Genomic DNA, 14,542 nt, shown 5'->3' with positions numbered 1-14,542 from the left:
TCGTAGAATTGTGACCATCTCGCGTTGAAATGTTAGATACCATTTGGGGATAATATTAAATGATTCTAAAGTCAACAGCTATAAGCCCACTACTTCCGAGGTGCTCAAGCCGTTACCGACTATATCAATCTCCATGAGTGTCTGATTCTACACTCACCCTACATAGATTGGTTTAGAGTAGACGGTTTGTAAATATGACCATAGGCTGCAGAGAACTCGGGATCCCATCCGCTCCCCCATATATAAGCTGCTAACCGGAAGATTGTCTGTAGGTGTGGGTCCGCACACCAGGCTGCCGTTCTCTTGCGGCCTGTGCACGGACCCTCGGCCCTATCCCTCCGTTATTGGCGAGTCCCCCGGTTTTCCCGTTTCCCGTGCTCCCGTTTTCTCTTCCCCCACACACTTCCCTAGACATAACTTTCTAAATAAATTATAATAACGTGAATGTACACCGAGCTGGCCACCCTTACATAACCTCGCATAGAAATTTTACGATAGTAAAACCACAACGCCGTAAATCAATTGAAACTACTCTGAATATTCCTCTCCAGAAGATGGCAATGCGATCTTACAAGTTCGCGCATTATGCCCAGTCCCGTTGCAAATACCACAGCGCCTCGGGCGCGTTTTTACGCGTTTGGAGAGTGCTTCGGGGGACTTGGTACGTTTTTGCCGCTTGTCGGAGACTAAGTTTTTGGTCATTTGTGAGAGCTTGAAGGGCTAGCATTAAGTCTGCTTCGTTGTATGACTTTGCCATAATTGGTCGTTGAGAAAATCAAACATTAAGTTGGCCGGTCGCGTTGGCGCATGAAAGTGGCCAGCTCGGTGTCATGGCCAGCTCGGTGTACATTCACGTTACTATAAAAGTCTGATACTATACTTTATACCTAATTTAGTAATCTATCCTTAGTAAAAACTTAGCTAGGGTCAGACATATTTTTGACCCTGATCAACTTTGCTACGCCACAAATTTCTACCCCTAGTCAACTGTACGCTCCAACTTAGGTCCCAAGATTTGAAGTCATCCTCCATCCTCTCTTCCTCTTGTTTCCATTGATTTTGGATAAGCAAAGTATAAGTCGGAACAGCACTCGCTCAATGGCGTACCCTGAAAATGCCGGCATCTAGGCCATGGACATCTATGTTCCAGTACAGGTAAAGTCATTCATGTCCAAATTCCCTCCCCCACGACATTGAGTTCAGGTCTTTGATTGGACAACTATCTGGGCTAATCACTCTTCGAGAAGTACCATGATGTTTCTACTGAGTACACCATTGGAATGGCCTGCAAGAACTCCTCAGACTCGTATGTTAAAATACATCACGGATAAAGGAAGGATGGTATTCTGTAGTAGCGGCGAGTTTGATAATGCCATTCTTCATTTATCGTCAATCTTTAATGTGCGAGCTAGTAAAACGTATCGCATGAGACCGAAATCCAACTCAACTAGGTGGTTAAGGGTGGTTTGGGACATAAAACCAAACCTCCATGCCATCTTGCAAACCCGCCGGGGTTATCACTGGATTTAAACCACAATGGCCGAGGACCGCGGACGAGAACCCGTCTTGGCAACCCCGGACCGGACCCGTGATATCGAAAAAGGAGACCCAGGACGCGAAACACCATTAGAGAAATAGGAAACGCAAGGCGAGACAGACAACAGCGATGCGCAAAGCATCGGATATCAGAGGAAGCTACTCACCGGCAAACGGCTCCTCGTGGCCTTCCCGGCGTTGTCAGTTGCTTTGTTCGGCTCCTTCATCGACCAGACCAGCGTCTCGACCTGCATTCCCGCCATATCGGCCGAGTTAGGCACGGGAAGCTCGACTTCACGGATCAGTTCCTCGTTCCTGATTGCATTGACGGCATTCCTGCTCATTAATGGCCGCATGTCGGACATTTTCGGCCGCAAGAACGTGCTGTCTTGTTCGGCCACGATCGCGCTAGGAGACCTGCTCTGTGGCTTTGCTAGGTCGAAGGAGCAGCTGTTTTACTTTCGGGCTATTGCTGGTATAGGTGGCGGTGGTGTCAACAGTGTGGTTTTGATTATTGTGAGTAACATGACCACTTTGAAAAATAGGGGCAAGTATCAAGGTACGCCGACAACTCTATAAACTCATCTACTCCCGGTACTCACGCACTCCGTAGGGATTATTGGAGCCATTATTGCCAGCGCCAATGGTATAGGTGTCTTCCTTGAAGGTGCTGTCATCGAAAAAACATCGTGGAGATGGGTGTTCTGGATTGTGCCTCTGATTGCTGTCCCCGCCGGTCTTGTGATTTTCTTCCTCTTAACTCTGAGGTTTGAAGCCGGCAACTATCTTGAGAAGGCAAAAAAGGTACACTACGGCGGTATCCTGCTCAGCCTAGCAACAGCTCTATTGATTCTGGTGCGCTATACACCTTGTGCTTGCATCGCCTAGCTGCTAATCATTTAGGTTCCCTTGCCTGGAGCTGGTGTTACCTACGCCTGGAACTCAGCAACATTGCTCGGAATAATTATCGTAGGAGCAGTGATGACAGTCCTGTTCGTCCTATTTGAGTGGAAAGTTGCATCACTCCCAATTATGCCCTGTAACACGTTCCGAAGCCCGTATATCTTGTCGCGTACTGACCACTAACCTTCTGCTAGTGCGCGTATTCCAAGCGCCAAACTGCGCCTACATGTATGCCCAGTCTTTCTTCTCTGGAATAGTCCACTATGGAAACTTCTTCTATCGTGAGTGGGTACTGTTGCAAACTCTGAAACTTTACCAGGCTGATTCTACCAGTTCCGTAAGAAATCGTGTCTATCCTTGTTCTGGCCGCAGCACACCGAATCCAGCATCTACTTTCAATCGTTGCACGAATACAGGCCATCATATTAGGGGCATTGATGCTGCCCATTATAGTGGCCACCTCCATCTCCTCCATTGCCTGTGGGCAGTTTCTGGCGCGCATCGGACGTTATATGCCACCCATCGTTGTCGGGTATGGCCTTTGGACCGTAGAATCAGGGTTGGCTATACTCTTTGGCCAGGAATCTCGTCCGTGGAAGATGACTAGTATACTATTAGTCGAAGGATTCAGCATCGGAATGACATTGCACACCAGTGAGCTCCAACTGCATGTTTCGTATAAATGTGAGCAGACTCTTACTTTGAGACTAAAGCTCTGATTGGACTCCTGGCAAATTCGAGAAGTGAGGACAGAGGAGTGCTGACCACTTTGCGGAACTTCCTACGCACAGTTGGCGGGGCATTTAGGCTTACGGGTAACATTCAAATATGATGAGACACACAAGAGGTTTTTGACTAACATTGACCAACCATCCTCTGGAGTGATTCTCTTCAACAACCTACGCACACATTTCACTAACCTGCCATACCTACCAGCCGACGTCCTGCCTGGTCTGACCTCCTCGACGTACCAGCTAGACAGTTTACATCTCACCAGCGAAGAGAAACAGCAGGCGCTCGCAGTCTACATGGAAGGTATGCACTGCATCTTCATATTCTACACAGCCCGTAGTGCGATAACCTATTATTGTGCCTTGACATTGGGAATACACACCTGCACAAGAAGCACAAGAAGCACAAGACCAATGCGGCTGCAGCGAAAACAGAAATTACTGCTCAGCGGCTTCCGGAGCCTAGGACCGAGGACAGTTCCAAAGTAGTGATACGGTAGACGAAGGGACGAGCCATACAGCTATGATTGATTCGTAACGAGCATAGTGAAATGAGTGGCTGGTCGAAGCATGATCAACACCGGGTAAAATGGTGGCCGCTTTTGATAGAGCAAAACCTGACATTATGACTTGACTTAACATTATCAGCCCCCACGCGGGATATCGAATGCATCTCGTTTGAACCTATCATGCGCAGTGTAATAAGACCCTTATCTTGAATCGAAAGAAATGATATCAGCATGGCAAGCTCTAGCTCATCTTATACAGGATAATGAGGTTGAACAAGAAAACGCAGGTTGTAAGCATGAGCCGACTATCTGTCACCTGGAAAAAAAACAATGCATCGTACCCCAACGATTCGAAACCCAATCATGCAAGCCACCTGCCGCTGCCATTTGCTATGTACAGAGATGAGCGTGATCAAACTCCTAAACGCGCCTATTGCTATGCTTTAGTCGGGCTGTCAAGACGGTTGATGTGTGCCCAACATTAGGAACCTGGATTGGTTTGCGCCTCATGTCTTAGAAGGCTTGCCCGTGGTAAAAAGGGTAACCGCGTCCTTGTGGCTGCTGTCCGGGTCGCGGACTTTGAGCGCCAGATCCAAGTTGGGATGTGAATTGGCCTTGTTGCGGCATGAATACCGGGCTAAAGTTTCCCTGTTGAGGTGAACGGTGGTGGTGTGGACCCCCCGGGCTAGTCCAACCACCACCTTGAGCATAAGCTTGAGCACCAGGGTTGATAAAGTTCTGAGAAACCCCATAGCCATGCGGTCCGGGTATTTGTTGGCCGCCCATCATCAGACCGGGGGATTGCTGACCTCCCATCAAGATGCCTGGAGACTGAGGGCCACCCGCCATAGTACGTCCCGCCAGGTTGGAATACATTCCTGCAGGAGGGGGTGCAACGGGCTGTTGCTGGTAGTTCTGAAAAGCCTGCTGCTGCTGTCGCTGGTTGATGGCGTACTGCGCGGCCTGGCTACTGTAACCCTGCTTCATCTGTTGCCTCTCCTGTTCTCTAGCAGCGATCGCTCCGACAAGGCCACTACCGGTCTGAGGTGCATTCTTGTTGCCGGCCATACTGATCAACGGTGTGCCTGTCATTCGTGCTACGTGCTCTTGCTCTCGAGCCGACAAGTTGGCATCCCCGCCATGACCTTGACCTCCAAGCACCGCGCCTGCTCCTCGAGAACTAGGTCGTTGGATAGGGTCCAATACCGCAGCCGCACCTCGAGAGCCGGGCCGCTGAAGCATATCCTGTGAATTACTACGGGAATGCACCCCAAGAGGAGGCGTCGGCGTTGCAGAACGCCAGCCGCCAAGCGTATTGCCTGAACTTTGACGCTGGTGTGCATAGAGTGGTGTGGCCGCGGCAGCGGCTCGCTGTTGAACGAATTGCTCGGCCGTGATAGCTTGGCCTGGACTATTGCTTAACCCAGTGGCCGTTCCTGGCTGCCAAACAACGCTCCTCCGCGCAGTGTTGTCATCGGATTCTGAACGGATGTGATTCATGATCACAGGCGACTTACGTGGCGGTGGCGGGGGCTGGGGAGATTTGCTTGGAGGTGGTGGTTTGGGGGAGAAGGACCGAGGGCCTTGTGAGAATGACCGCATGGGAGACAGAGCAGGTATAGGGGGCTTGTCTTTTAACTGGTTTGCTCCGTAGTTAAACGTGGGTCCAAAATCGACACTCGGGATGTCAAAAGAGGGCTTTTTGTTCACCTGACCTTGGCTCTCGTCACCCACCGTCCGCAGCACGCCAGCTCTCGGTCTTTCAACCGACCGAGCGGTATCTGTCGACGGCCTGGTACTAGCGTAATCTGGGCTGTCGGTCGATTCCGGGTAGTTACTGCTTGCGTTACTTCGCATAGTATCTGCACGTTGGGCCCGAACATATCCTTGCTCCTGCTGTGGCTGTGGTGTGCCTCTACCACTGGAGTTTTGAGTGTGTACTTGGGCTAACACGTTAGGATCGATTCCGTGGGCGCGTGTGAAGCTGCCATTGCTATGATTTGATGGCGCTGGAGATCGAGGGGGGACGTCATCGAATCCTACACCTTCACGGCTTCGCAGGCTATCGGTTCGAAGCGGCAAGGGCTTTCTATAGATAGGCGGAGAGGTGGTATGCTGGTGAAGAGGGCCATTATCGCCAGGAGTTGTCGGCCGGCCGCGGCCACCAGCACCCGGCTGTCCGTGCTGGTACCCTTTATACGGGTTTGCTGGTGGTGGACTGGTCGGAGGACCGACTCTCGGTAGAGGGCCTACGTTGCCCGTCGGCGGTGGTCTGCCTTGGGGTGACGCTTTGGAAAGTCCTCGTTGGGGCGCTGGCATATTGCTCAGCGGATGCCCTCCTGCTGTACCGGGTCTGCTATTCGGCCCGGGACCCGCTCCAGGGCCAAAGGTTGGGTTTCGCACGTCTTCGGTCCCTGATCGACTTAGACCTGGGCTTGGACCCCAGGGACCTGCGGGGCTCGCAGGAGCCTTCTGCTGGTTGAGGGGTGATTTCGAACGTTGCGTGTTGAGCGGCGGAAGAGGCAAGCCAGGAGAGCGGGGGTTGTCGTCCTTTAGAACTTCACCAGAGCCGGTATTAGCAGTTATCCCTCCAATGTTGTTGGTGGCGTGAGCATGTACCGAAGGGGGACCACGTTGGTCGGTTTTCAATTCGAGAACTGGACTCGGGCCTTGCTCTTCGTTGTTTCCTTTGCCCTCATTGGCCCATCCGTTCTGCTGGCCAACCTCCACGACGCCTCCAGCTTGAGCAAGCTGAGCGAGCGTGGTGCTGGACATCCTGCTGTTAGCGCGGCGCATCTCAGGAGAGTGATACGGTCGCTGTTGGGGTTTGTGGCCCGGGGCGTGAGAAAATGCTGGTGGTTGAGACACAGGCTCTGGAGTTTCAAGGTTTCTGCCCATGTCTTGAATTGGCGGCGGGTCGCGTTCCTCATCTGAGCTCATACGTTCTGGCGTCGATGCGAGATCGTTGACAAACGCACGAGCTGGGTTGGGTCGCCCTGGCACAGCGCCATCACCCAAAGGGCTGTCGTAGCGGAGCGGAGGGGGGGGGCCGCTTGCCAAGTTCGAATCGGATGCATTCCTAGTATGACTTGACTTCATACTGCCTGCCACAACGGTGGCTGCACGCTCCCTGTGATGTTCAGGTGGGGCTGAATCCGTCCTTGGCGGAGCACGTTGAGTTAAAGACATAGACCGTGACGAGCGCACCGAGCCGGGTCCACCGTCAGCAAAGCCAACACGAGGCTTTCCAATACCTCCAGCAGCCGGTCCAAAGCTCAACCGCTTGTTTTGGCTATTCGACCTCGATCTGTTTGTAATGCTGTCGGCACCTAAATCCATGGCTGTCATACGCTGGCCAGTTAGGTCCTTCAAGCGTTTTCTCCATTCCCTCTCAGTCCAACTTGCATTGTCGTCGGATAAGATCAGGCTAGTAACATCTAATATCTCAAGATAGCCGTAGCGTTTGTGCTTGGGCATCGCAAACATCAGAGAACGCGGGTCGATGGTGCTTGCGACCAGTCTGCCAGGACGACCGTAGAGCCCAAACGTGTCCCAGGTAGGAAAAAGGTATCTGAGCATCATCTCGAAGCCAGTGACAGCCGGAGGCACTTCAGGCATGATGAAGACGAAGCCTTCGGTGGAAGAGGGCGGGTCAGAGTGAATCAAGATGTTGCCTTCGAGTTTGATCAGGGTGGACGCGTCGATCAGTGACTTCGCCTGCGGGTACAGCGCATACGCCGAGTAAGCATCCGTAATGGTGGCAATGGGCTTTGCCTTCCTCTGCTTCTTTCCCTCCTTCCGAGTATCGTAGAACTTGATATCGCCCTTGAGGATGGGCGGATGTGAGCGGTCATACGGAGACTTCTTCCGAAGATCTTTCTGTAGTTTTTGGTACTCTTTATCATCTGGAGGTGAGATGACACACCAACACCGTCTCCAGGGCACGCCTGCACCAAAGCGCACTCTTACCCACTCTTCGACCTTGGTACGTGAGCGTTCCATGATTACACCAATACTGTTTAGCGTCTTCCCCTTTCCAGCAATCAGGGCTCCTGTGTAGGCCTCTTGGAGGGTTGAATGCTCAAACATGGCGAGTCTAATACCGGCCGTCCATTGAATAAGCGAGTGTTTTGAGTTGAAATGCAGAAGATATCGGTTTCTTCCAGCTGTAGAGATGCTTAGGATGTTCTGCAGAGACTGCTCCTCGTTGGATCGCGTTGGCAATGACTCTATCTGTATTTCCTTGTCAGTCTTGTGTGCGTGCTAATTGACCCATGAAAGCTTGGTAGTGTACGGGATGCATACCATTTTAATCGACGCATCTGTCAGATTTACAAACTTGGGCAGAACCTCTCCACCCTCACCAGCGGCATCCAGCTCGGCGGCGTCCCATAGGGACAATACTGTGCCTACAAGCTGTGCAAAACATTCGGTCCAGGTTCGGTCGGCATTTGCACGGCCCTCTGCGACTCATCAGCGAATGTACATGCGAAAAGACCAATCGGACGGGGACGAATAGATTGACGTACGAGCATTCTGGTCATCCAGCTTCAGGAAATAGCCTTCTTGGTACAATTTGTTGGCATGGCTATTGAGGAAGGTGAAGATGGGCTGCAGCTCCGGGATGGTGTCCTCGTTGATGTCCATGAGAGGCGGCTGGTAGGACTGCACCATAGACAGTGGTCTTGAATTACTTCTACTACGTGTGCGCGTGCGGGTGCGATATGTGATAGAAGCGGGCGAGTCTGCTACGGGTGAGCTGTCATGGTCGGGTCGGACGGGAGATGAAGGGACGGGGGTGGAAGGCTCGTGTATGTAATTCGGCGGTGGGGTATCATATGGTGCTGAGTCGGAGTGGTTGTGACGGGGTTGAGAAGTGAATTCTGGTTTGCCAAAGGGCTCGTTCAGAGGCGCGGTTGAGATAGGCGACGCTACAAAAGAATCTCGAGGATTGTGTCCAGAAAGCTGGGACATGAAGGAGAGCACTTTAGGATCAGACAGCTGATTAGCATAATGCACGCATGTTATTATTGCTTGGCGGCGGAGGGAGCTAGGGAAATGGGAAATGCGAAATGCGAAATGCGAAGTGCAAATGGAGGCCCAGAAGCGCCCGAACACTGTCTCATGCGCCAGCTAACGTTATGCGCCTAAGGGTACACTATGACGGGTGCCACATGCAAGGACAAATAAGTCAAATAAGCAGCAATCAAGCAACCCAACTTGCCAACCGAACAACAGTTTGCCTTGCCCAACTCGGCTGAGATGCCGTGGCAGCGCAGATCGTGCTGGCCTGTTGTTACTTGGCAGTAGCTACTGCGTAGAACGGGCTTTCTGCTGGTCGCCAAGTGCTGCTTAGCTCTGCTTTTCTTGTTGCTGAGACAGACCTTGTGCACTGTAACATGCAAATGCAAGGTGCTACAAATATAATTCGAGACGGGGAGACAGGCAGATTGCGCAATGCTCGCAAAACGCAAAGAGAGATCACTAGAGGTTGGGATAGGCGGACAGGCAGGGAGGGGTGATTTGAAGGAGCTTGTACGAACCGCGATTTCGACCCATTTTGTCCAGCAGATTAGACAATGACGCCTGCTTATTTTAATTGCGCTGCGCGGTGAAGCCCAGGGGCCCACAGACACGATGCCAAACTCCCTCGCTGGTCTGCGCTTCTTGGACTCCTTGGGCTGGGTGCGTTTGTTGCCGTTTCTCGGGGGTTTTTTTGAGTTCTGCTGAATGGACGACGGTCGGCCGCTCGGTCAGAACATGGAATGAAGAAGCCCACTAGACTGTCCGTGGTCGAAACGGAAATCCCACCAAGCGAGCGAAAGAATCGACCGGAATGAGACAAAAACCGAAAAAAAATTGAGTGCGCGCAAGGACTGGACTGGAGGGAGACCGCGCGGGTTTTGTAGCTCAATAATAATCGCAGTAGGTACGTAGTAAGGGTACTGCGGTTTGTGGATTCGAAGCTGCGACAAGGTTATTACCGCCTATCTGCGTTCGTGGTTCGATGTCGTTGCGTCTGAGACTAGGCTGGAACTCCACGACAACTCCAGATTTGGCAGATCCAACGTCGGATCCAGGTTCCAAACCGTTCGTTGCTGGCTCTGCGTGCTTAAATAGGCGGGCGTGCGCGAGTAAGGGACAAGGGGTTTGCAGAAGCAGTGCGTTGCAAAGGCCTTTTGCTCAATATTGTTCCTCGTCGTCTCAGGATGCCCAAGGTGCGGCAGCGTCGGATGACTCGTGATATTCCGGCCTTGTAGAGTTTTGTCAGAGGGTGCTCCCAGGTGAAGCCAAGCACTTGAGCTGGAAGTGGTTGGCAGATAGAGCTCGAGAGCAAAGAACCACGAATCTTTGGCGGCGGCCCGAGGAGACGATGGGATGATTTCAGATATAAGACGGAAATCGAAAAACTCAACCAGCTAGCTGAGTAGGCAAGCTCCCTTGTACAGATGGGAGGCGGTTGTATGACGCTATTTGGTCTTGGGTGATGAGCATTCAAGTTATTATTCTCACGGGAGCTTGGAACTTTGGAACTCCACACAACAGCCAACAGCCCAGAAGGCGTGACCCTCAAGATGCAGCACTAGTTGAGGATCTTCCGTTGGTAAATCCTAAGGCTGGTAATGCTGTAAGTAGCGGTGGCGTTTCCCAATTCCCTTTGGTTGCGAGTACCATCATCTGCTGACATTGCAACCTACCGATCTTTTTTACCATGTACTGACCTAAGGGACGAAGAGTTGATTGAATACGAGGTATCTGCTTGGCAACTCAGCATGCACAGCGAGGTATCTTTTGATGTATTCAACTAGTTGAGTACGAAGTAGACACGAGCAAATAAATACATGAACACGCGTGTTCGTTTCCAAGCTTGGAAACTTTTGGACGTTGGAGGCAAGGATGTGACGATAAATCACGCCTGCCGGCGCCCTGCAACGGCAACTTGTTCTCGAAGTCGTTTTTGGTTCCTCCTGAGGACAACAAGCTTTTGCTGGGGCGCTACGACGTACTCTTAGTAGATCATTTACTACTCCTTACAGCCGTCGTTTTCTTTGAACGTGGCAGGATTCCAGTACTAGTCATGACGAATCGTATCTGCCACTCTAGCAATTGTACACCTTCCACTGCTGACGCCGGCTTGTTTGTCGTTGACTATTACTCCTTGACATGGCACCAAACCCCGTTCAACGTCAGGCCAAGTATGTGCGCGGACCCCTGCTCTGTTGGAGCTATTGGCTACGAAGCCGCCCGGATGCGACGGGCCAGCTGACCAGCCTCATTGTGAGGACCATTGCGCCGACCACTGGGTAATATTCCACTATACGAAACGGAGTACTTTGTCCTTCGCAGGTCGACTCTCAGCTGAAGCACTGGGCCTGCGGAAGGGGCTGGGAATATTCTGCTCGTGCATCCTATCCCCATTATCGAACCCATGGGCCAGTCGTCTCTACTCCGATGCCAAGGACCGGTCCTCGGTATTGGGGTTGACGAGAATGCCCAAGCCTGCCGCGTCCAATCATAACCGCACCATAAAGACATGTTTTGTTTTATGCAAGCTGGCAAAGAGGCCGTCTAAAGCATGTAAATGACAACAACAGTTTATATACGCATTCTAACATTTCACGAGTCTCTAGGTCCTGTCGTCTGCTTTGAATCTGCAAAATTGCAAAAAAAGGTCTACGGCCCCACCCGGCATGTGCAGTGAGGATTCCACGACTCAGGAGACTATGTCAGAACAATAATACCCAAGCTGCCGAAAGACCCGAGACTTCGGCCAAGTAAGGCATCGATTGGGGGAGACATGCTGAAGCTGCGCCTACAAGACGCGTGTTTCCTTAAAGTGCATGTCCATTCACCTTTACCACTTACGGCATTCTCAAGCGTTACTTGGTCCCAACGACCCGCACTCCCTGCCAATCTTGCCAGGTGGATTCAAATAGTCTTTACAATGGTTTGCAATTATTGAACGATTCTCCCCCTCACTGCCCTCCAGCCTCTTGAGTCTTCCTATGTCATTGTCATGGTGGGATTAACTGTCTCACGCTAACTCGGATAAAGACGCCAAGCCGATCCAGACCACTACCCGGCACCGCTGTTCACCGATCACATTGTGTTCACTGCTATGCGGCAGAAATGCACCAGTTCGCAATATCAGGATTTGGCTGTCTGCCGACATGTGTGCATTCTCATTTGGATGGTGCTGATAGTAAGGTGATCTTCTGAGTATGCATCAGAGCTTGCACTGTTCATGGCAATACCACCCACTAAGGGGCTTACTGATGCAGTAAATACGAGAAATTATGTCGTGCTTACCATAATAGTTGCGGCTGAGAATGATGACGCATTTGTACTCCCGCATCACAATGATTTTGAATCGGCAATGTCTGACATGGTTGTGGAAAGTATAAGCATGTCTACTTGCGTAGTGTCAAGCTGTTGACAAAGCTGAATAGTGGTACACCGTCTGGCGATTCTGAAATCTTTTTTCAAGGTGCGCAAGTTGTGCAATAACTACTCCACAACATCTATTTCGGTCCTGGATCCAAACTTGAATCCATAAAGAAATGCAACATGTAACGTAGTCCACGGTCCAATTGCACACTTTAGCAGACCTTATACGACAATGTATAAGTTAATTAAACCACAACGCCTATCATCAATTGAAACTACTCAGAATCGTTATCTTCAGACGTCTCTACATCATTTCCACAAGTGCGCGCATTATGTCCGGGCTCGCCGCAAATTCTACAGCGCCGTACACGCGCAATTCGCCGCCTCGTACGACCACCAATTTGACGAAATTCGTCATGTAACTGCCCATCAACCTCTCGTTGAGACTGTAGGTCCTGTCCAGCTTGTATACGAAGTGACCCTCCACTCTGTAGCTGTTTTTTCTTCGCACGGCGACGTCGACTTAAGGTCTCATTTGCCTTTCGAAGTCATTCGACCTCGCCTTCTAAAAGGGCAAGCCGATGCATAACCTTCGTTGTACCTCGCGCAATCTGATCTATTCCAGCAAAAGTTGACGTTGGTGAGCTATTTTAATGTCGTACAATCCTATTTTTCACATAATCGGTTTGTGATTAGGCTTCGGTTAGGTTGTTCGGAGTCTTTGATTCCCAAGGGACGGGGAGACCAGCCGAGCTACCCGGAGGTGTTGGCGTATGTAATTTCACATCGAGCTGTGATATGACATAATCTGCATCGTACGGAACTATTCCTACCCCTCGGAAACCTCCTTGGATATTTGAAACCGTGAAAGTTGCGTTGTACGCGTTTAAAAACGCCGGTAAAAAGTCTTCTTTCGAGATATGACTTATATGTGCTCACATGAGATCTTCGATTTCTTTTCCGTACGCTCTTTTTAACCCGCGAAAACAACCAACATCAAGAGGCTGGAGCTTGTGCGACGAATAAGGAGGCATACAAAGCGTGACGATATTGTTAGCTTTGCAATATACCTCGAAATCGGTCGAGTGATGGCTTTCGTGACCGTCGAGGATCAATAGGCGATGAGTATCTTTCGTACGAGACTTGGTGTGATGATCGAAGTGTTTTATCTAATCCTCGCCTCTCTCGTTCGTAGTCCAGCTATTTTTAGTAACTGCGATAACCCAATCAGGCGGTAATGGGCTGTTTTTGTACCATGACGAGAGGTGGGTTTTGCCGGCGAAAATGATGTACGGAGGGAGTGCATAACCGGACGACCCAACGCCTTGAATAACTGTAACTCATTCCCGATTTCCTTGCTGGGCTGCTCTAGGCCTTCCGCGCCGATCAGAAGTCGTCACGACCATTTCGGACGAGATTTGGCCTATCACAAAACCGGTCTCGACGAAGTTGTAGATATCCTCCTCCTAGATCGCGTATTTCGCAATTGTATTCCGTACTAGGTCAAACCACGCGCGATACGCGTCGGGATCTTCGCAGAGGACTCTCTGATAGTCGATCCTTCGATTTAAACGCGTCCGGAGGTCTGGTTGTCGTCTTACGAAGCTCGAGGCCCAGTTGACGCCGACGCGTCCCGCGTCGCGACTTCGAAGTAATCGGTTGGCCATATCTTCAACACCACTCAATCGGGGAGGAAATGCTCGCGAATCTAGGTCGGTTATATGTCATACGATTGCCTCTTCTTCGGAAGGAGTCAAATTTTGCGTTAGCGATCGCGTAATCGCTCGAGCGGTTTTACCGTCGCATCGATACGCAAGGGTTCTAAAAGGTACGTTATAGATCTGACCAGCGCGACGTACACTTAATTTTGGATCAGATTGAAGCGCATGTAATGCTAGAATCATATCACTTTCATTCTAAGAACCAACCATAGTTATGTGGTGAAAAACGGCAGGTCAAAGTGGTAGCGTACGAAAATCTGCCGAAGTGTGCAATTGGACCGTGGACTACGTTATATAATCTTGGAAATATTGAAAGCATACTAATTGAAAGTATACTGACAAACATTGACTACATACTATCTACACAGTGGAACAGTCCGAGCTATCGGCGTTTTACATGAAGTATACTATAGAAGTCTCACAACACCACAACTTTACTCATTGAGGCCACAAAACATTAGCGAATCATGCGATAGTCTCTGTCCTGCTCACCCGAAAAGAGACTTTGTAATGGTGGTTTGAAGTCCAAATATGACGTCATATCGGTCGCAACGTCGCCAAATGAGTCCGTCCCAATCTCCACGTAGTTGGAACTCCTGCGATCCGTCCGTCACGTGTGATTCTGCATCCGTCAATAAGGCTAACAAGACTTGGGAACGCAACTTATGCCACTTGCAGACACCGATAAGCTCCAAGAGCTAAGAGCTTATCGGAACTCCGAGACCATGTGGGATCGTCCGAAGCATCTTACAAC

At 50.7% G+C, this 14,542-nt stretch overlaps 2 protein-coding genes across 2 annotated transcripts; one reads left to right on the top strand and one right to left on the bottom strand.

Moving 5' to 3' along the window:
• Positions 1 to 1,131: 1,131 nt before the first annotated feature.
• On the top strand, positions 1,132 to 3,659 carry BCR38DRAFT_461276 (major facilitator superfamily transporter; the record flags this gene model as incomplete). The annotated part of the gene is made up of 8 exons (XM_040862508.1): positions 1,132 to 1,155; positions 1,639 to 2,095; positions 2,150 to 2,391; positions 2,440 to 2,575; positions 2,634 to 2,728; positions 2,856 to 3,093; positions 3,153 to 3,254; positions 3,322 to 3,659. The coding sequence occupies 8 exons, from the start codon at positions 1,132 to 1,134 to the stop codon at positions 3,657 to 3,659; spliced, it is 1,632 nt and encodes a 543-aa protein (XP_040710809.1).
• Positions 3,660 to 4,192: 533 nt separating this feature from the next.
• Positions 4,193 to 8,653, bottom strand: BCR38DRAFT_490063 (uncharacterized protein; the record flags this gene model as incomplete). Its single annotated transcript, XM_040864473.1, has 3 exons — positions 4,193 to 7,912; positions 7,985 to 8,142; positions 8,209 to 8,653. 3 exons carry the CDS (start codon positions 8,651 to 8,653, stop codon positions 4,193 to 4,195), a joined length of 4,323 nt encoding a protein of 1,440 aa, XP_040710808.1.
• Between the last annotated feature and the right edge of the window lie 5,889 nt (positions 8,654 to 14,542).

Source organism: Pseudomassariella vexata (genome assembly GCF_002105095.1).
Source record: "Pseudomassariella vexata strain CBS 129021 chromosome Unknown BCR38scaffold_19, whole genome shotgun sequence".
Taxonomy (NCBI): domain Eukaryota; kingdom Fungi; phylum Ascomycota; class Sordariomycetes; order Amphisphaeriales; family Pseudomassariaceae; genus Pseudomassariella; species Pseudomassariella vexata.
Note: the sequence above shows the minus strand (reverse complement) of the source record. Positions and strands in the feature narration are given on the sequence as shown.